Genomic DNA, 21,837 nt, shown 5'->3' with positions numbered 1-21,837 from the left:
AATGCTTACTAAGCATTCATAATTATGGTGCAGTTTCACTTCCAATTCAGTTCCTGTTAATGACCTAGGAAAAGTGGTGGAAGGTGATCTAAGTGCTTGGGCCTTGCATCCGCTAGGAGACCTGGAAAAAGCTTCTGGCTGCTGGCATTTAGTCCAGCCCAGCCCCAGGCTTTGTAACCATCTAGAGAGTAAACCAGATTATGAAAGATATTCTCTCTCTCTCCTTCTTTTGTAAATTTTTCAAATAAATAAATTTCAAAAAGAAATGTTTATTGAAACTAATATAGTGTACTCATTCACTGTGGTAGAAAATGAATGATAATTATTTTACTAATAAGTATTTCTCATTTCACTTGGAAAAAAACAATATTCCCACTGACCGCAATAATTATTGAAGACAAAACCAGGAAGAGTTTTTTAAATCATGAAGCCTTAATGACAACCATTACACAAATTACTTTTTATTTGAAAAGCAAAGGGGCAGAACAACAGATACAGTCCATCAGCTCTTTGCAGCTCCCCATTGCCTATGGCAGCTAGGACTGAGTTATAGCAAAGCCAGGAGGCAGGAGCTTCACCAAGGTCTTCCACACAGACACAGGATCCCAAGGTCAGGGCCATCATTGACCACCTTTCAGGTGTATTAGAAGGAAGCCGCACTGGGAGCACGGAGTGGCTGGGACTCAACCCTGGCACGCTGATGTGGAATTCCAGCATCCCATGTGGGAGCTTTACCCACTGTTCCACAGCACCCACCCCGACCATCTTTCTCATACATTCTTCATTGGAAGCTTACTGTTAAAAAGAAAAAAAAAAACAACTATTGTTTGTCAACAGTTCAACAAGAATCATTTATCCTGGAAACAATGCATATTGCTTGTGAAGGAGAGTATAAATAAGTAATAGGTTTTTTGGGTTTTTTTTTTTTTTTTTAGTTTTGGATTTTTAATGAACTTATTTCTTACTTTTCTAAGAGATCATGAGAGCACTTCTATACACTGATTTACTTCCCAAATGCCTGCCACAGCTAGAGCCGAGCTGGGGCTGGGAGTCAGGAATTCAGTCTAGGTCTCCCATGTGAGTGGCAGGAGCCCAGGACACTAGAATTGGGAGGGTGGGGGAAGCCAGGACTCAGGCACCCAAACACTCCAAAATGGGATGCTGGTGTCCTAAACATCCGCTTCTACATACTAGATTTTTTAAAAAAAAAATTCCTAACTTCTTCACTATATGGCTGAAGAAACTGAGAGCCAGCACATTAAGAGACTCGAGGCTGGCCAGCAGCTAGTTAAAGTCAGAGCCGAGAGCGAGGCCACATGCCCAGACTTGGAGCCAGCTCTCTTTCTTCTCATGCAAAGCCACATACGTGATAGGAGAGGGCTTTCAAACCGGGGTATGCACACGGCTGCAGGCGATGGCAGCGTGCCAGCACGGGAATGTCTCCGGAGAACCACAGGCCTTCTTGCTTCACTGTAAATACACCTTAGAGATTTGAGGAGAGTTAGTGGAGCCACTTTAATTTTGATATCAAGGCAAGATTGATTGCAACGAAGAATGCACATGTCCACATGAGTGTCTTGCATTTCAGCTTGGTTCCACAGGATGCCATTCCACCCTGGCGAGGTGAGAATGTCCCTGCCGACTCCCAGGAGGATGCTTCTGATATAAAACCCTGTGGCACCCACAGGACAACCCCTGAGGAGGAGCCTGTGTCCAAAAACTGGCTTTGTAATCTTCTGCACTTGACATTCCTGTACTAACTTTGCATTCTTTCAATCATCAGGATCAATTAGCTTGCAAATTTTTTAAGGGGATCAAATTAAGATATTAGAGTAAATAAATGTCTAGGGTGCGAATGTTGGCAGGTTAATTCACCCTCAAAGACACTGGCAGCCCATATGGGCACTGGTTCAAATCCTAGTTGCTCCACTTCAGATTCAACTCCCTGTTAGACAGCCCAAGTACTCAAGCCCCTGCAACTCACATGGGAGGCCTGAGCAAAGATCCAGGCCCCCAGCTTTGGCCTGGTCCAGGCATTGTGGCCATCTGGGGACTCAACTAGTAGAAGGAAACATCTTGCTCTCTGTCTCTCCTCACCTCTCCGTAACACTGCCTTTTACATAAATAAATAAATTTTTAAAACATAATGATACTTTTTTTTTAAATTGGAAATGCTGCAAGATATACTAACAGCAAAAACAGGAAACAAGAGGTTGAATACCATACTGTATTCATATTCTCAGTAAGCCAGTTTTCTCTTTCGATTTTGAATCCTTAGGTGCTTACTGTCTCCCCGGCCCCCGTGCTCGCTGTCTCAGTGCGTATCCAACTTCTCTACAGAGACATTTTTCGCTGTTCTTCGCCAGCACCATTCTTTTACATTTGATGCTTGGGTGCCTCGGGTTCAAACCTGAAGCCAAAACAAAACAAAACAAATTCCATTCGATCTGTGCTTAGTAGGTGTACTGGGTTAGGTCTAGGTCACGACAGTGGGGGCTCAGCGAGACTCCTACCTCCACAGTTCCAGGAGCTGGCACTGAGCCTGTACCAGTTCCCCATACATTGAAGGAAAATGCTGGCTTAAAAAAAAAAAGAAAAAGAAAAAAAAAATCAAGGCCCAGAGTGATGACTTAGTGGACAAATCTTTATTTGCAAGTGCTGGGATCCCAAATAGGTGCCAGTTGGTGTCCTGGCTGCTCCATCTCCTCGTGCAGCTATCTGTTTAAAGCATCGGAAAGAAGTAGAGGGTGGCTCAAAAGCCTTGGGACCCTGCAGCCGCTTGGAGGACCTGGAGGAGGCTCCTGGCTCCTGGCTTCAGATCAGCTGAGTTCTGGCTGATGTAGCCACTTGAGGAGTCAACCAGGGGATGGGAAGGTTTTTTTTTTTTTGTCTCTTTTCTCTCTATAAATCTGCCTTTCTAATAAAAAATAAATAAATTCTTTTTTAGAAATCAAAATGAAAAGAGGCTGGCCAGATAATGTCTCAGTTTACCCACCTCCTATTAGAGGAGAGATTACGTTGCTACTAGACCAGTCTGCACATGTTGGTGGGCAGCAAATTCAGCAGAGTTCCTTTGGTCTGCACACCTGGACCGTGGGGGTAGGGCAGGGTTTAACACTGCCAGCTCCAGCTGCATCCCACATCCGGGTCTACAAGAAGAAAGGGCTGTCCTGGCTCTCCTGTAAGACAGAAGGACTGCACCAGATACCCACCATCCAAAATAAACAGCTCTGGGCTGGGTTGTTTCTTTTAACAAAAACGCACCAGAGATGAACAAGCATGCTAGATATTTTCAACACACACATTCCCCCTTGTGTGGGTGCTTTTCTGCTCTTGGGAAACCCTACCCTGGGAACTGCTGACCGCTCCTTTCCCCACCAAGAGGTGACATATGACGTCTGCTTTTCTGAAACTTGCCAGTTTCAGGATTTCGACTCAAAACCATGAATGACCTGTGCGGCAGCAGCTCATGTTGGGGAGTCCCAAGCTCAACCCCACAACGCGGGACAGATGCGGGCGTTGGGGCAGAGCCGCAGGCACACACGTCACAGAAGTCAGCTCCAGGCTACAAAACCCTGGATGCAGGGTCATGGCGGTCACTTAGGCGTAACGGGACAATGAGCCGGTGGCCGGGCCAAGTCAGTCCTAGAGCCAGGCGGCTTCCCTGCATCCTTGCCGCGGGGACGCCCAGCCCTCCGGCCCTTGCCTTCCCAAGTTCCGGCATGCAGAAGGCGTCCTCGGTCCCCCTGCACAGCAGTCACCAGGTAAGCGGCAGAATCCCATCCAACCCCTCCACCTGGGCTGTCCCTTGCCCACCTCGACCAACTAAGCTGTCCTTTACCCTCCCCTAACCGCGGGCTGCGCCAGGAGTTTGTGCTGTGTAGAGCTCGCCCTCCAAGGTAGAATCCCGCACCGCAGCCGGTGCACCCACAGCTCTGATGACCTCTGCAGCGAGCAGACATTGCTTGGCCAGCTGGTTTTGCAGGCCAAGGACTTGATCTGGTACATCACGATATTGGCCTCACATCCTACGGTCTCGTAATTCTCCTACTAACAGGTTTGATTCGAGTGAGGCCTCTTACTCGACTCTCTGCCACAATGACCAACCAATCACAGACAACCTTCATCATAGCCTGAACTAAGTCCTCAGGAATTCAAGGGGAGCATATCTGAACTTACCATTGAGAGAATGTTCATCTTCACCAGGTTTTGACACTGGGAAACAATATGGCAGTTGGTCATATAAGAGATGGAAGTCCCAGATGATCCAGCAGTTCCATTTCTAGACATCTCCTCAAGTGAAGGGAAGAGCAAAAACACAAAGGCACATTTGCACATCCAAGTTCATGGCAGCCTTATCCACAATCACCCAAAGGTAGAAGCAACGCAGATGTCCACTGGCAGGTGAATGGGTACAGACCACGAGGCCCAGTGAGACAATGGAGTATTATTCAGCCTTCAAAATGAAAGACAATTTCACAACATAGGTAAACCTTGAGGACACTGTGCTAAATGAAATGAGCCCATCATAAAAGCACAGTTCCTGCAGAATTCACATACAGGTGGTCCTTATCGGAGAACAGCAATGACCGGGAGCAGCCAGGGTGGGGGAGGGAGACAGCCTACCAACGGGGACAGATGAGTGTGATCAGGACGTGGGTGATGGGGATGGTTACCCCTGTGAGTGCAAGGCACCTGCCTGCAGTAACCACCACAGGATTGCGCACTCAGTGATGGCTACACAGTAAAGGCAACGGGATCCACATGTCAGGCTTCTACGGAGGAGGGCAAGTGGCGGCAGGGAAGGGGAGCTGGGACTGCTGGGACTGCTGAGACTCAGATATGTTGGTGCTAATGTATACATTGTACCAGATTCGCACAAAATTGTCAGATAGGAAAAAACATACACGCTAAAATGTTGTGCAAATCAGTCATTGAAATACTGGTGTTTGCCTTTTCGGCTGATACTTTCAACTTTCCCTTTATACTTGTTTCTGTATTTTTTTAAGCCTATTTGATATTTTTTTGACAGAGTTACAGAGAGAGAAAAGAGAAAGAAATATTGCATCAGCTGGTTTACTCCCCAGATAACCGCATCAGCCAATGTTAGGAGCCAGGAGCCAGGGATTTCATCCAGGTCTCCCAGTGGGTAGCAGTCGCCCAAGCACTTGGTTCATCCTCTACTGATTTCCTAGGTCATTACTAGGGAGGTAGATTGGAAGTGAGGTCATCTGGACTGGTGCCCATATAGGATGCCAATGTGGTGGACCATGGCTTGACCTGCTATGTCACACTGCCAGCCCCATATTTCTTTAAATTTGATTTCAATCCTTAACTCTTTTTGCATGGCTATCATTTTCAAAAGCATGTGTTACTTTCTGATTACCAAGTAAAACTGTACTGAGAGAAATTTAAAACATTATTTTTTAAAAGTATCACCTAGGAAGTAAAAATCACTGTAATTCCAAGTAACTACTTTTGCAGAAACTTTGGAGTGTGTGTATTCCACATGCACATAAATATTACTTTTCGCAAAATGTTATTATACATATGCAAAATTCACTGCAAATTTCATTCATTACACATGAATTCTAGATATTCTTTTGTTTTAGCCAGGAAAGCAGTCAGGAAGATATATTGAGACAGAGAGAGAGGAATTAGAAGGGACAATGTCAACCTCAGGGCCAAAGAGCCTGTTAGCATAGTCCCGGGCCATGCTGGGAAGGCCAAGGATGGAGACGCCCAGGTCCAAGGTCAAAGGAAGAGGGATGGCATGACTGCAGAACAGATGTTTGCCCTGACACTGCCTTTCTGTATCATTGGGTCCTCTAGGCTCTACAGGCTGCCACCCCTGCAGATGAGGGTCGTTTATCTCCTCAGAGCAGCCCCTCAAGTGTCACATGACTCTGGAAGTGTCCTCACAGACACACCCAGAACTAGTGTTCTACTTAGCCCCCTGGCATCTGCTAGCCCTGCCAGGTTAATACACACAAGGGATGTTTGCACCTTCTCTGCAGAAGCTACTGCGCATCATTCTCCAGTGAGGGCACATCTTCAGGGCGTTCACAACCTGTTCACCAGCAGAGACAGTGTGTACAAAGAGAAGCTGTGGAACGCACACCTTCTTGCTCAAATGCACTCAATAGGGCATTTATAATCCTGCTTTGACTTTTAACCAAATACTTGCATAGCTGTAGTTGTGGGGGTCCAGTACGGTAGACTAGTGTCCAAAGTCCTCAACTTGCATGCATCAGGATCCCATATGGCCTCCAATTCTAATCCCGGCAGCCCCACTTCCCATCCAGCTCCCTGCTTGTGGTTTGGGAAAGCAGTCGAGGACAGCCCAAAGCCCTGGGACCCTGTATCTGCATGGGAGACCCAGAAGAAGTTTCTGGCTCCTGGCTTCGGACCAACCGAGCTCCAGCCGTTGTGGCTACTTGGGGAGTAAATCACCAAATGAAACATTCTCCTCTCTGTTTCTCCTCCTCTATTTACATTTAACTTTCCAATAAAAAAATATAAATCTTTTTTAAAAGCTGTAGTTGTACATAGCAGAAATGGATGCCTTAAGCATTTGCATTTAAAATGCAGAAGAGGCCTAAAGCAATAGATTTTCTAAGTCCTCGTTATCAGCTTCTATGACATATGGATTCAGCTTGCTTAACAAGGAGACAAAATGTGGGTTTATATATTTGCAGCTGCTCCTTAAATACTTATTCATGCCCCAAAATTTAACTCTCATCAAAGTCCTCCATCAAATTTGCAATCTCACCATCCACAACAAATCCCTCTTGAAATTTGCTGCCAGCTTCGACTCCCTAGTCATTAGCATTTTGGTCAGATTCCAGAATTGCCACAATTACACTTTTCATTTTATTGTGTTGAGAAGTAGAACATTACAAATATGCTCACTGATTTCTCTGTATTGTTTTTGATTGTATGTCATTTTGTAATTGTGCAAAAAAACTTAAGTGGAGAAAGGCAAGCATTCAGAGTACAGTTGCTTGATTTGCGTTTCCCAAACAAAATCTATGGGAATCAAATTTGCTTCTTCTCCATCCCAAATTCTCACAATGGGAGACTGTTAGTCACTCAGGAAAATCAAAGACATCAATGCTTGCCAAACAGGGCAAAATATATGTATTCATTTATGCAGAGAAAATGACTTTTGTTCATACATTCACTCATTGATTTAAGGGACATTTGTTAAGAACTTCCTGGGTGTCACATATCATGTGATGGACACAAAAAGGAATCCTCACTCCATCTGCCTCCAACCCCGATCCATGTCTCCTGCAAACATGGGAAGATGATCAAATACTAACCCCACATGTTGGAAGGAACATTGAAGAATATTTCTAAAACATTTTAAGAATAAATTTAGGAACATTCAAGAATAAATTACCCTCCCTCATACAGAATCAAAAGCTTTTTTTGGCACATATATGTTCACATGTGCACTTTTTATTTCTGATGAAAAATTATTGATGCATCCATACCCAGCAGGATTCAAGGTAAAGGAATTCCAGCACGAAAGTAAGTAAATAATATATAATTGTGGTGTTGGAATTTATCAATTTAGAAGCGTTGCCTCCATGCTCACCTTTCTTTTGATCTCCGTGTAGATGTTATGGTTTCTAACTGCGAACGCCTCAGTATTTTTGCTCTTTGGAATGTGGCTTGACACATTAATTATATGTTCTCAGGCAGTGGAAGATCAGCTAAAGATATGTGGCTACAGGAGGGACGCTGATGTCTTTGAGCTCTTCCTTTCTCAAAAGTAAGTGAAATCTATGTCCTTGGTGTCAGCCCGTAGGAGCGTGTCGTGGGATAACGCTTCCTAGAGCCACAAGCTCTTTGCACTTGTCCTTCCTGCACGACGGAGCTGGCAACCACCCTTCCCCATTCCTTCCCTACGCGTCTGCTGGAGAAGCAAAGAAGCTGAAGAGCACAAAAGCAAGGACCATGACACCAGACTGAACTTGAATCCCAGCTTGCTTTCAACTGGAGTCTCCCACAACCCGTTGGGATCACCAGGCTGAGCCAGTGGAACCAGAGCACATCCAGTTACATTTGAATGTCCTGGAGAAATAGTAGACATCGTGTAGTGTTGGAAACACTTGTTTCTCTAACACTCAATTGTACCTGTGTAACCTGTGTTAATGTTAGGGCAGTGCCCTATTCGCAGGCTGTTGTGAAGCTGCAGTGGGCTATTAGTAGTTAGAGGAGGGCCTGGGACCCAGCTGACATTCCAGATATCATTAGCCTGGTTAATATGGTTGCTGTCATTAGGAATATAGACTCACTTTATCCCTCTGCTATAATAATAACTGCTGTCATGCCATGACCAGTGACAACTTCTACTCTGGCTTTCTTGGGAAGCAAGAAGAGCCCTCTTTTACATCAACAGCTTCCTTTGCCTCCTCTTGAACTTCCCAAGGTGGCAGAGGATAAAGTGACTTTTTCCATAGAGCGATGCCGGTGCAGGAGTCAGAACCCAGTAGAAAGGAAGAGAAAGCAAAAGGGAAGACTGGGCTCAGACCCTACAGTTCTCACTAGCCAACAGCCAGCACTCCGCAGCCACACTGTGCGTTTCAGCAGCCATGACCAAGCTCTACTCTGTGTCTTCCGGAGTTTCGGGGTTAAAAACTTCACCCCACTGCAAGTGTTGAGGGTCGTGAACTTTAAGAGGCAACTGGGACATGACGGAGGCTGGGGAAGAAAATGAGTGACAGGAAGATGGGGCAGGGAAGAGGGCAGATGATATCTACAAAAGAACACCAGCCAATCAATTGAAATGAAACACTTAAGAAAAGCATCACTGGCACTGGCAATCTGACACAGTCAACTAAGCCCACGCTCGCAATGCTGGTATGTCGTATTTGAGCAGTGCATTTGGTCCTGATTACCCTACTTCCAGTCCACCTGCCTGCTCTTGAACCTAGGAGCGCAGTAGAAGATGGCCGAAGCGCTTGGACCCCCTGTCACCCATGTGGGAGACCCAGATGGAATTTCTGGCTCCCAGCTTTGATCTGTCTCTCCTTTTCTCTGTGTCATTTTTAGAAAGGCAAGATGTCACTTTCTAAACACAAATTTGCAAGTAAGGATTGTCACTGAAGTAAGGTCATTGAGTAAATAGGTGTTGGAGACCCAGATGTGCAGCCTGAGTTTTGCCCTTCATACAATGGAGAGACCTGGCAGCTACCAGCCTATCCAGCTGACTATCTTCATTCATTCATTTCTTCCCTCCCCCACCAAGAGTGGGACAAGCCAGTATCATTTACCATGTGCTACCAGGTACTAATTGCCACCACTGCATACGAGATGACTGTCTTGAATTTAATCATCAGGAACCTGACTTGAACCCTTAAAAAACTCATTGTTAAGGGGAAAAAGGAGGGAAAATGTTCAAAAGATTAAATTCACTCCACGCCTGAATGTTGATGAGATTCAGGATTTAACCAAACCACAAAGAAATGTAGGGTCCCACCAACAGATTTGAATGTGAATGATTTATTAAATGATATTACTAAATGAAACACGATCTTCTGAAGTGTGATAATGATACGTGGTTATGCAGGAAGATGTCCTAATTTAGGGAAATGTGCACGCTGAGTTATTTAGGATGGAAAAGACTGCAGTATAATCCGGCAACGTGCCTGCAAGTGATTTTTCATGAAAATTATCACCCAGTAAGGATATAGATTAAATACAAGGGCAAATCATGGTAACGTATTTGAAATTATGAAGGCCTCACAAGTGTCCATTGTACTGTTCCACTTCCCTTACTCTTGAAAATTTTCAGTATTAAAAACTTGATGGAAAAGATTGATTTTCCTGCATGCTTTAAACATGCTTTTCATTTACAATAATAACAATTACATATATATATATGATAATTCTAGTCCTCTCAGATTCAAAGATTAAAAAATCAATGAGAAGGTATTATTAGTGTACATGTGTAAATTAGTGTACATGTGTAAGAATAATTAGCATTAATATTTCTAAGTGCTTAAATAAATGCCTAAAGTAAGCATACTTCAAAAACTTAGGAAAATTGAAAACATGTGTTTTTATTTTGGTGTAAAATGTTTTCAAAGTTGCATACTTTTTCCTAAGCCTGTTTTGTCATGAATGTCTGAAGTTCCCTCATATGCATCCATACATTTTTACAAGTACCTGCATTTATGCTCTGTGTAAGGGTTTGACAGCTATCGGCACATAAGCATACAGGCTTAGCATGCTAAGATTTTACCTTGAGAAATACAAGATCTGAGACAAACAGCAGATTCTCCCCCAGGCTTGGGCTTTTCTATTGACAGTCCCTTCCCAAGCTGGGTCAGCCCCTCTGTTGAGTGGGCAGCATCTGCAGTAAGGACCCAGGTATCCATAGCTAGAGTCCCACACAGTTCATGACAGCTGGAGCACACCTGGATCCTTCGACTAACCCACAGCAAAGGGACAACAAGGCCCTTCACTCAGCCTCTGCCCTTGCCACCTCCTGTGGTTCCCATCTGGCCAAGATAAGAACCAAGAGCAAAAGCAGCCTCCAGCACACAACACTGACGCAGCAGGTGTTTCTCGCAGCTCCCTGAATGTTCTCTACTGACTTTTCCCATCCGGATGCCCTCGGTCAACTCTGCTTTTAATTTGAAGATGGAATAAATTCAGTCGTAAGGAGGTGCGTTTTTCTGCGTTACCAGTAAAATGCTTTCCTTTAAACTAAAGCTCATGAGGATATAACGGTGGAATTTCTAATAAAACAGGTGAATCATGCTGATAACTGAATAAAGAACAGACCTATCTATTCCCTGACTCCCAAATACAACCACGTAACCAGCCCTGCCCTCCCCCAGGAGACTGACCATGGCCAATGTCAGTCCTGGTTGATATTCACCTTGTTTTCTTCTTTCTTTTTCAGGGACTTGACAGAGGTCATTGATCTTTCCAGGTTTAAAAATTTAAAATACTTATGGCTTCATCACAACAAGGTAGTACCACCTTTCATTTCTAAATCACTGATATTGTTATCTTCATTTTATGTTTTCTTACGGAGCTAATCTTTAAATCCATTCATGTTTTAAGCTTAAAATTTAAATCTAGGTATGAAATCTAAATAGTATGTACAATATTCAAAGTAGTTACGGAAAGTGCATGCTATGAAAAAAAATCCTTGCCCAAATTTTAAGACATTTATACTGAAAAACTAAACTAATATTTTAATAAAATTTTGAAGCACCCTATATTAGGCATATATATATACACTCATATGCTACACATATATGCTACACATTCTGTGATATGCTATCAGCCTCAGGTTTTCCTTCTGTCTCCCCCACCCTTTCATAGCCATTCAGTGGAAATTATTTTTTCCCAGGTTCCTGGAAGAAAATTTGGCAGTCTCGTGGCTTTTTTCCTCTCTTAATTCACATACCATCTTGTAGTCCACTTGAGTAAGTCCCTGACCACATATGGACCTGACCATCATTCTTCACTCATCAATGAGTTGCTCTCCGCTGCTGATGCAGCTAGGGCTGAAGCCGCCATCTGGCAGAAGTAGGAAGGCGTGGGCAGTTGCTCTCTTTCCCCTCCCTCCAACCTGGCTTTCTGTAAGCTTGGTCTGCAGTGAGGCAGTGTGGAAGAGGAGGAAAAGCAAGCGGGCCTGCCTTCCACTTCTAGGACCCACACGGTCCTGGATTCTTACCTCCCAGGCTGGAAGCATCAGATGTCAGGCCACATGTTCCCGGTTGCAGGGTAGGGACCTCGGTGTCGTGTACCGTGTGTGTCCCTGGAAGCTCCTCTTCAAAGCCAGGGTTTGGAGACAGTGGCCCTCCACCTTTTGTCCACCATGGGGGTTAAAGTGTGGGACTCCGGGCTGCCACAGAGCACCAAAATCAGACTGAACTTCATGAGACTCCAACACAGGCAACTGTCATAGTTTGTCAGTTGAGATTTTTTTTCAACTTTTTCCCCACCGCTTGTATTTTGTTCATGGTGCATTCATACAGTTAATTTTGTATTCTGAATTTTGACTCTCAAATACCCACTGATGAAGTTAACTTGAGTTTCTGGCAGGAATCTGCCTGTTAAGCAGTAACCCAGATTCACAGCACTGAAGAGTGAAAGAGCCACGTCAGTGAACACATTTCAATATTTCACTGCATTTTGCATCTTTATTTTTAACCAACTGAGCGAAAAATGGATGTGCTTTTGGAATTAACTGAAAACAAAAGACTAATAAGCTTGAAGCCATTTCTAAGAGAACAAACACAAATACCTTAGAGGCTCAGGCAGTAATAACTGCAATGGAAGGTGTCTGGACCACTTGAGGGCACGCAAGTTCAAAGCCATTTTAAGCAGTCTGTCTGTCCAAAATTAGCCCAGATCACAACATTTGACTTTGGATTGAAAAACAATGGAAATGACCAGGGAGAGCAGAATTGACCTGTCTCTCATTGTGTGTGTCTTGTGGTGTCCGGGTGTGAAGGGAAGAATACATAAAATGCTTGCATTGTATTTAAAATGGATGTGACTGGGGAACTGTAAGATGCTTCTACTTTCTGGGAGTAGATAATCCTGTGCCTTCATCGAGTTTCTGCACAGTGGGCTTGCAGGTGCACCATGGGCAGAGAAGGGGATTATGGGCATTATCAGCTGTCTTGCTTTCTTTCATTTTCAATGGAGGCGCAGAGAGAGAGAGATAAGAGACTGTATTATATTGCACTTGCTAACTTATATGCAATAAGCCCTATTATTTCCAGAATCATCATCACTTACTTTACCCTTGAAAACAGAGTTGCTGAAGCCACAGAATAAGGAAAGATTATCAGGGCTGCAACATGCATGATGTGGTCATAGGATCAATGAATCAGCTATTGCACATTTTTTATTGATCAATAATTGACAGGGTGTGAAGGTGCTTGAATATTTGTACTGCTTCAAAATTTCAAGTCTGATTCCGATTACAAAGTCAAACAGATACATCAGATGTTGGCATACCTCATCAAAGTCTCTGTATACAATTTTCATCACTATCTGTGATTAAAATCTAGATTACATTAGATTAGACCCTGAAGATACTATGCAGCTCCTATAGCAGTGGTATGGAGAATTGTAATGAAAAAGGAATTGACACGAGAGAAATATTTAGGACTGTGATATATTGTTAAGAATAATGTGAATTTATCATCAGTATCATTCTTATTGCAGTGAATATCTTCAATTACGCTCTATTTAGGGAAAATAAGGCACTAAAACAAAGCAACACATCTTTTTGTTTGCTCACTTAGTCAATGCACAATACTTACTGAGACCTGCAAAGACATTGGCTGTGTACTCAATGTCCATTCTCTTTCCTTCCCTGCCTATCCAGCAGAATGTGGGTTTGGGAGTGGTATACCATGGTCTTGCTCCATTTCACTCAAGAAGGTCCTCCCAGCCAGTTCCAAGGGTGATCTAGAACTGTCTAAGCCAGCGTGACTGATCTCACTCTCCCCAGGAAGCCACTCGGCAAATGGAACCAAACCCCATCTGTAACAGAGACATGAGGGCGACACTGCTGGATGCTTCTGGAAAAGTCTTCCTTATCCCCAAGAGACAGTACTAGAATGGCCATCCTCAGGAGGTTCTCTTACTGGATATTAGGCCAAGAGCACTCCTCCCAACTACCAGGGCTGGGCAGAGATCATAGGAACTCATGAAGGTGCCAGAACCAAGGCTCTTGCAGCACCTAGTGTGTGAGATAGAAATGTTCTCACTCTCTGTGCCAGTAGGAGTGCAGTTTGGAAGTTACTGAAGCTCAAAGCATCCTACTTGACTGATTTCGTGCTTGCAATCAAGCTAGTAAACCATGGCAAACGATGCGGGGGCATCTACTCTGGTGACAAAATGAGGACAGGCAATGAGAGCCAGTGCTCCCGATGGGGACATGGCCTTGGACAGTGTCTGGGAGGCAGTGACTGTCACTGAGTTAGTCTGGAGCCTCTCACGCCATAGGGTGCACAGCATGGAAGGACACATCCATGTGACTGCTTCTGCTTCTGCTCAGAGTCTAATCATGAGCCATGTATTCAGGATATGGGCACCACAGTGTAAGTCTCCTTTGCTGTCTGGGAGTACAGCAGTACTTTTTGTAGTCCATTCTTTTTTTATTTTAATCAAAGATTGATTTGTTTTTATTGGAAAGACAGAGTTATAGATCAGAGAAGAAATAGAAACATCTTCCTTCTGCTGGTTCACTCCCCACATGGCTGCAATGGCCAGAGCTGGACCAATTCAAAGCCAGAAGTCTGGGGCTTCTTCCAGGTCTCCCACGCATGCACAGGGTCCCAAGGTTTTGCACCTTCCTCCACTGCTTTCCAGGCCACAAGCAGGGAGCTGGATGAGAAGTAGGGCAGCAGGGGCATGGACCAGTGCCCATATTGGATCCTGGTGCTTGAAGAAGGAGGATTAGCCAATTCAGATATCGTGCCAGTCCCAGGAGTCGTTGTGTCTCAGATGAGGATATGCATTTGTTAAGAACCTGTGGAATCCCTTAACACACAAACAGCTAAAAAGCCAAAGAACTGACTGTTTTTATGAGCTCCATTTAAATTAAAATTTGAAAAGCCTCTGATAGGGTTTATCTAAAGAATGAAACAGTTATAATAACACTGATGGGGTGGGCATTTGGCATAGTGGTGAAGAGGCTCCTTGGGATGCCCAGCTTGCACATCGGAGGCCAGGCTTGAGCCCAGGCTCCTGTCCTGAGTCCATCTTCCTGCCAGCGAGCCTCCACAGAGGCAGCAATGATGGCTCAAGGACTTAGCTCCCTGCCACCCATGTGGGAGATCTTCAGCTGCTCCCTGCTCAGTTAATTATGAGTATCTGGTGAATGACTCAGGGAAAGATTCTATTTCTTCCTTAAAAAATGTATTTGTTTGTTTATTTTTAAAATCAGAGATACAGAGAGAGAGAGAGATCTTCTGTCTGTTGCTTTATTCCTCAAATGGCCAGAGCTGTGCCAGACCAAAGCTAAGAGCCAGATGTTTTATTAGGATCTCTCACATGATTGGCAAGGGTCTAAGCACTTTGGCTATCTTCCATTGCTTTTCCAGACTCTCAGCAGGGAGCAGGATCAGAAGCAGAGCAACCAGGACACAAGTCAGCAGCAGCACTCCCCCACTTTTATGATTAATGGAACACAGGCACTGGGATATCACTACTGCTGACTTCATCACAGAGGCAGCGACTCAATGATTATTGAGAGGGTAGTATACCTGGTGTGGAACCGCCAGACAGAGGGATGACTCACATTCCAAGTAAGACAGAGCAGGACTGCATGAAGCTTCTTCATGTTATTGGAATCACACTTGGTTTAAAGCTTATAAGCTGTGTATTTCTGGCATTTTCTATTGAGTATTTTCAGACCCTGGCTAACCAAGGTCATGGATAGGGAAGGCACCAACATAAGGATGGGGAGGTAGGTAGCTTTACAGCAGGCCCTGGCTCAAGGAATCTTAGTGGCTCCTTCAATCAGATCTATCTGTGCATAAGCATGTTTGATATGTTTTCATTTATTTGTGCACATATTTTTTTTTAGAAAATGATTTAGAGAGAGTAAGGGCTGAGGGAGGACAAAACAAATGAGCATGCATTCCACATCCTTGGGCCTGTTAGATATGCCTATTGCCTCTGGCAGCGTTAATTATATCCCCGTGTCAACTTTGTTGAATTACACTTTGCCAAATATTTGAAACCTCCTCAAAAAAAAAAAAGACAATCAACATAAATTAGCCTAAATAAGCCTTCACTGCATGGTTGGGAAATTTACAGATACATGCAGTGAAAGACTCAGCCATCATTTTAGATGATTTAACAAAGAAATACAATCCATTTTTGGAAGGACATATTCAAAAATTCAGTAACTTGGAAGTGAGATGGGAAAACATTAGGATAAAGATATGTTTGCATTAGATACATACAATTATTTTAAACATTGTTGAAGTGCCAGTTTTAATCAGAGACAGACATTTAGTGGGTAAGAACATCAAACAATAAATTTTGGAATACTGAAGTTAAACCAAAATGTTCCGTTTTTGTCTTTCTTGTATAATTCAGCTTATATCAGGAATATTCTCCCAACTAATATTTGAAGTTCTGTGCCAGTTCAAGAAGTACTCTGATCTTAATGCTCAAACATACAACAATCTACTGCTTTTTCTTGAAATGGATCTACCTATTCAATAGGCAAAACAACAGAGTGCTGTTTGACCTGAGGCTGCACAGCCCAGGGCCCTCAACAGGAGCCTGTCCAAGTGTCCGCATCCACAGGATGGCTGCCTGGACCAACCTCCCTGAGACACAGCACTTCCCGCCTCGTGCAGCCTCAGTGGCCAGCTTCTAAAGAGTGAAACCTCCACCCACTTCCACCGTGATGCGTACTTTATAAAGCATGTTTACATCAGGCTTTCCCACAGTGGCAAAGGCCAAGTTTTTTTGTCTTTCTCATCTGTTTGCAGTTATAACCTCAGAACTTAGCACAGATTCCTGCTCGGAGCGGTTGGTTAGCAATTGTTCATTGACGGGAAGTCAAAAAAATTCTAATATTTCCGCATAAATACAGTGTTTCTATTTAGTCAGTGAATCACAAACGACAAGTGATTGGTCACTGGTTACAAAGTTGAGGTTTATGATATTTGGCTTAGCATTTCCCCTTTTTCCATTCAAATCTGTCAACTTCTGTTCATTTGACATTACAGCTAGGAGCTTTCCTTCACAGGCATATGCGTTAAGGTGACAAGTTCACTTGACCAACACATCCTTCTTTAAATCTACCAATGAGTTATTGAAAAGCTCTTGGGTGAGTGCTATGGAGCTTGAGAATAAAGTTCATGCCCAGCATTTTGGCAAAACAGGTTAAGCCACTGTCTGTAATGCTAGCATCCCATCTGAACACTGGTTCAAGTTCTCACTATTCCACTTTTGATCCTGCTCCCTGCTACTGTGCCTGAGAAAGCAGAAGTTGACGGTCTAAGTACTTGAACTCCAAACCTGGCTTTTGCACACATTTAGGGGGTGATCCAGCAGGTGAGAGATCCTTCTTGATTTCTCATTCTCTTTCAAATAAATCAACACACACAAAAACCCTAGAAGCCCTGCATGGTGCTGAACACACCATTACCCCTGCCGCTATTTACACTGCTAGAGGAAACAGATACTCTGCCCGCCCCACCACCTCTGCCATTACCAGCGATCACCCAGCCTTCCCCACGTCTCGGTGTTACTGGGTTTTGATTCGGCATTCAGGATGGACACGCTGGATCAGCTTGGCCTCAGTCCTGCCTCCACACCCTGCCGGCTGCAAGTCTCTCACAGGCAGTAGATGCTGGTTCCCAAGCATCATGACTCATCAGACAGGGAATTCCTTAAAGTAAAAGGAGGAGGTTTGAATGCTGAGAAGCCAAAAGATTGTGACAAGCGTCTGCTACATCTCATTGAATCATGCTAGAAAGTTGGAAATGAAAGAAAACGCATCAGCAATTGCAAGGACCATCCCTGTCCGAGTGCCTGTGGTCATTTAACTAATGGCGGTGGAACTGCTAGCACAGGTGCAGTTAGTCCTGTCACTAAGACAAGTGCTGAATGGTACAGTCGCTCTAGAGCTTTCCCCTTGAATGGGATATGGGGTACATATTCTTTAAGAATTCTCATGAAAATACTCAGGAGATATGTGAAATCCTCATCAAGGAAGCTCACACACAATTGTCAATGAATAAGTACTGGGGCAATGGAGCCGGTGCAGTGACATGTCAGGCTAATCTACCTGCAAGCACCAATATCCCTTATGGGTGCTGGTTCACGTCCTACCTGCTCCACTTCCAACCCAGCTCTCTGCTTATGACATGGGAAGGTAGTGGAGGGTGGCCCAAATCCCTGGGTCTCTCCACTCACCTGGGAGACCCCAAGGAAGTTCCTGGCTTCAGATCAGCCCCAGTTTCTGTTGTAGTCACTTGGGGAATGCTTCTCCTTCTGTAAAATCTCTTTCAAATAAAAATGAATGCCAAAAAAATAAATAGGATAATTATAAAAATAATAGGAAATTAGGACAAGCACCTCCTCATTCCTTAAAACCATCTAGTGTATGGCCGAAGTGCACAGACCACTGCCTGCCTGGGAGATCCAGCTGAAGCGCCTGGCTCAGAGCTTTGGCCTGGTCCAGCCCTAACCATTGTGGCCAATCCAGGGGAGAATCTCCGTAAGAGTCTCTTCTCTGTCACTCCCTCCCTCTCTGTAATTGTGACTTTAAAAAATAAACGTAAGTCTTTTTAAAAGTAAATCAACAACTGGCACTGTGGTGTTTCCGTGCTGGCATCCCCTATGGACGCTAGTTCGAGTTCCAGCTGCTCCACTTCTGATTCAGTTCCCTGTTCATATGCAGAGGAGGATGGTCCAAGTTCTTAGACTCCTGCACCCTCGGAGGTGACCCGGAAGAAGCTCCCACGCCCTTGACTTTGCACCAGCCCAGCTCTGGCCACGGAGTGTGTGAACCCACAGATTCAAGATCTCTCTCTCTGTCTCTCCTCTCTGTAAATCTGTCTTTCAAATAGAAATAAATAAATCTTCCAAAAAAAAAAAAAGTAGAACAAGTGAAATCAGCTACCTTTAGAAACCCAGCTGTGCTTGAAGTGAGAGAATACAGTAATCTCACCAGATGGCAAACTCCACACACCTAGCCCCAACCGAGACCATGACGCCCAGCTCTTTCAGGGGTGTTTTTCTGTTTATCAGACCTTCTCTGGATCATACTCTGCTATTGCTGCTGCTCCATGATTGTTCTCTCACAGACAATGGCCGCTCAGTTCCTACTGCGGAAGACGAAGCCGTGGTTCTTTCTCTTTCTTACGCCTACTTTGCCACACACACACAAGCTTTCCGTTCCCTGGTCTCCTGATGTGGTTGTGTTGTAACTTGGGCTAAATCAATATTCACTGGTTGCATTGTTATGACAAAGCCTGCGCTTCAGAAATAAGCCACGTATTCAACTCCATTTTTCCCTTTATTGTACTTATTCCAATTCCCTGGAGGGAAAAGTCTTTATTTTTTAATTTGCCTTTTGTTCTGGGATGATTGGCTCCCTCCAGATTCACATGTGAAAGCTCCAACCCTTGACACCTCGGCCTAAGACTGCATTTGGAGATAGGACATTTTATGAGAAAATGACATTAAGCTAAGATCATTGAGGTGAGTGGTGTGTTTACAAGAAGGGGACACTAGAAAGCAGACTTTGGCATAGCAGTTGAGATGCCACCTGTGAAAAGTCACATCCCTTTTCTGACTGCCTGGGTTCAAATCCCAGCTCTGCTTCCGATTCCAGCTTCCTGCTAATGCATACCCTGGAAGGTAGCAGGAAGAGGGCCACCTGTAAGTCAAGGAGAGGGGCCACAAAAGGAAGCATAATCCTACTGACACCTTAATCTTGAACTCCTAGCCTCTATTTTTTTTTATTTTTAAGATTTATCTCATTTTTATTTGAGAGGCAAATTTTGTACACAGAGAGAACAAGAGACAGAGAGGTTGATCTTCCATCTGCTGGCTCACTCCCCAAATGGCCACCACAGTCAGAACTGAGCCAGGAGCTTCATCCACATGATGGCAAGGGTTCAGGCTTTGGACAATCTTCTCCTTTCCCAGGTCTTAAGCAGGCAGCTGGATCCGAAGTGGACCAGCCAGGACATGAACAGGTACCCTTGTGGGACGCTGGCACCACAGGCAGAGGATTAACCTGTTATGCCACTCTGCTGACCCCCAAGCCTCCACACTTTTAAAGGAAAAGATTCCTGCTACTTAAACAAATCCATCTCTTGTTATTTGTTATAGCAGTCTCATCAAACTAACACACATTTGAATGTTATTGTCATGTATTGAACCAAATTCTTTGCAAGGTAGAGCAAATATATTGGGTTTCTTATGAGTTTTATTGTTCTTGAAGCTCAGTCTATCCTGCTGGGTGTATGCCAGTACATGACTGGAAATCTCTCTAGTCACCAGCCGGGAGATCTCTTTGCGTTGTTTCTTGTTCCTGTGTTGCAAGCCAGGTTGGGCCTAATGTTGCTTTCCTAGGTTCTCACCTCTTCAGAAGTATTTTAAGTGCAGATACCAGTGTAGCTTATGAAGCGATTAGGCTTAGTGTAAACAGTTCCCAGATGCACATGGGCCATATGTAGGGATAGAGTGGGCCAGGAAGGGAAAAGGTGAGGGATGGGGAGCATGGAGAGAGGCTACCTTCTGTTCGCTTGTCTGCAGGGAGAGAGAGAGAGCGAGCGCCTCCTCCTATGGGCTTTCATGGAGCCCACAGGGGTGTGGTTGCAGACCACTGGTCCAGGGCCCAAGTAGGGGGAAGTACTTCCTGTGGAGGGGGTTATTTGATTGATAAGTAGGTGGATATGATTAAGTAGGGAGGGGAGGGGTGACTTCCCCTAAGCTAGCTAGCTACCTAACCAGTTTCTCCCGTCCATGTGGTTCTCCAGTGGATTCCTGGATGAAGGTCGTTACTTTGTCGCTGCCTGCAGTTGTCATTATTCTGGTGTTGGACAGGGATGGAATCTTGGCTTGCTGCACTGATGGACTTGTTTGCATTGGCGTCTCACAGTGTGGCTGTTAGGGAGGGTGGAGCCACACTGAGTCCTGTTCCTCACGCGTGGCATGCTTGAGTGCACGTGTGTGTGTGCATGTCCTGTCTGAAGACCAATGAATCCTTGGACCTTCATGATCTGACACTTTGTCCAGATGCGCGCGCGTGTGTGCGGATCTGTTTGAATCCATTGCACTGAGATTGGGGACATTTCAGCTGAGAATGTCTTTCAGCGTCAGGGCACTTTTTTGAGCTATTTTTGAGCTCCATATTCATTGTTCTCTCTTTCTGGCACTTGCACTGTGTGTATGTCAGACTACTATGTCTAAGTCCAATTGTCTGCTGTTTCTCCTGGGTTCTATTTTATATTCTTTATTATTTATCTCTACTTTCTAGGGATATCCTCAATTTTCTCTTTCAGCTCTCTTACTGTCTACCTCAGTATTTTTAAGTTCAAAGGGCTCTTTTTGATGAGCTTCGCACATGAGTCTGTCCAACAGTTTGTGAAAATCGGAATACAAAAAAAAATTTATTCACCAAAGTATTTGAAATCTATGCACAATTTTTTTTCATTATACACATTTTCCATAAACTTTAAAGATACTTTTAGACATGGATTTTATTTTTTCTTTTGCACTAAAATAAACTTATCTCTTTTTTCTTAAAGATCTATTTATTTTTATTGGAAAGCCAGATACACAGAGAGAAGAAGAGACAGAAAGATCTTCCATCCATTGATACAATTCCCAAGCAGCTGCAATGGCCAGAACTAAGCTGATCCGAAGCCAGCAGCCAGGGGCTTCTTCCGGGTGCAGGGTTCCAAAGGCCGTCCTCGACTGCTTTCCCAGGCCACAGGCAGGGAACTGGAGCAGCCAGGATACAAACCAGTGCCCATGTGGGATTCTAGAACATGCAAGACTTTAGACACTAGGCTACTGTGCCGGACTCTAAATGTATCTTTTAATTCAATTTTCCCCCAAACTTTTTGGAATAATTTTGGAGTAGTTGTATAATTATAAGCAAGTTGCCTAAACTTCCTGTACTTCCATTTCATCCTCTTAACACAAGACAGTAGCAAGTGTCCTACTGTGGAGTGAAGGTTAAATAAGTTGAATAAATACACATAGGCACACAAACACTTGCTTGGCTTGTACCAAACTTTAATTCTATTTATTATTGTACTTTGGAAGACTTCAGGGTTTACTATATTTCTCTTTTCTTTCTTC

The 21,837-nt window shown here is 44.1% G+C and overlaps 1 protein-coding gene across 1 annotated transcript in view; it reads left to right on the top strand.

Annotated features, from left to right (window-relative positions):
• Positions 1-3,597: 3,597 nt before the first annotated feature.
• LRRC72 (leucine rich repeat containing 72) overlaps positions 3,598-21,837 on the top strand; it is a 36,082-nt gene continuing 17,842 nt past the window's right edge. Inside the window, exons 1-3 of the mRNA XM_040964843.1 lie at positions 3,598-3,764; positions 7,707-7,780; positions 10,922-10,991. Coding sequence (XP_040820777.1) covers positions 3,618-3,764; positions 7,707-7,780; positions 10,922-10,991 — 291 coding nt within the window. The 5' untranslated portion in view covers positions 3,598-3,617. The remainder of the gene's footprint in view (positions 3,765-7,706; positions 7,781-10,921; positions 10,992-21,837) is intronic.

The sequence above is a fragment of the Ochotona curzoniae genome, unplaced genomic scaffold (assembly GCF_017591425.1).
Source record: "Ochotona curzoniae isolate NIBS_2020 unplaced genomic scaffold, NIBS_Ocur_1.0 scaffold_3835, whole genome shotgun sequence".
In the NCBI taxonomy this organism is placed as follows: Eukaryota; Metazoa; Chordata; class Mammalia; order Lagomorpha; family Ochotonidae; genus Ochotona; species Ochotona curzoniae.
The sequence above is the reverse complement of the archived record's forward strand: the minus strand, read 5'-3'. Positions and strand labels throughout refer to the sequence as shown.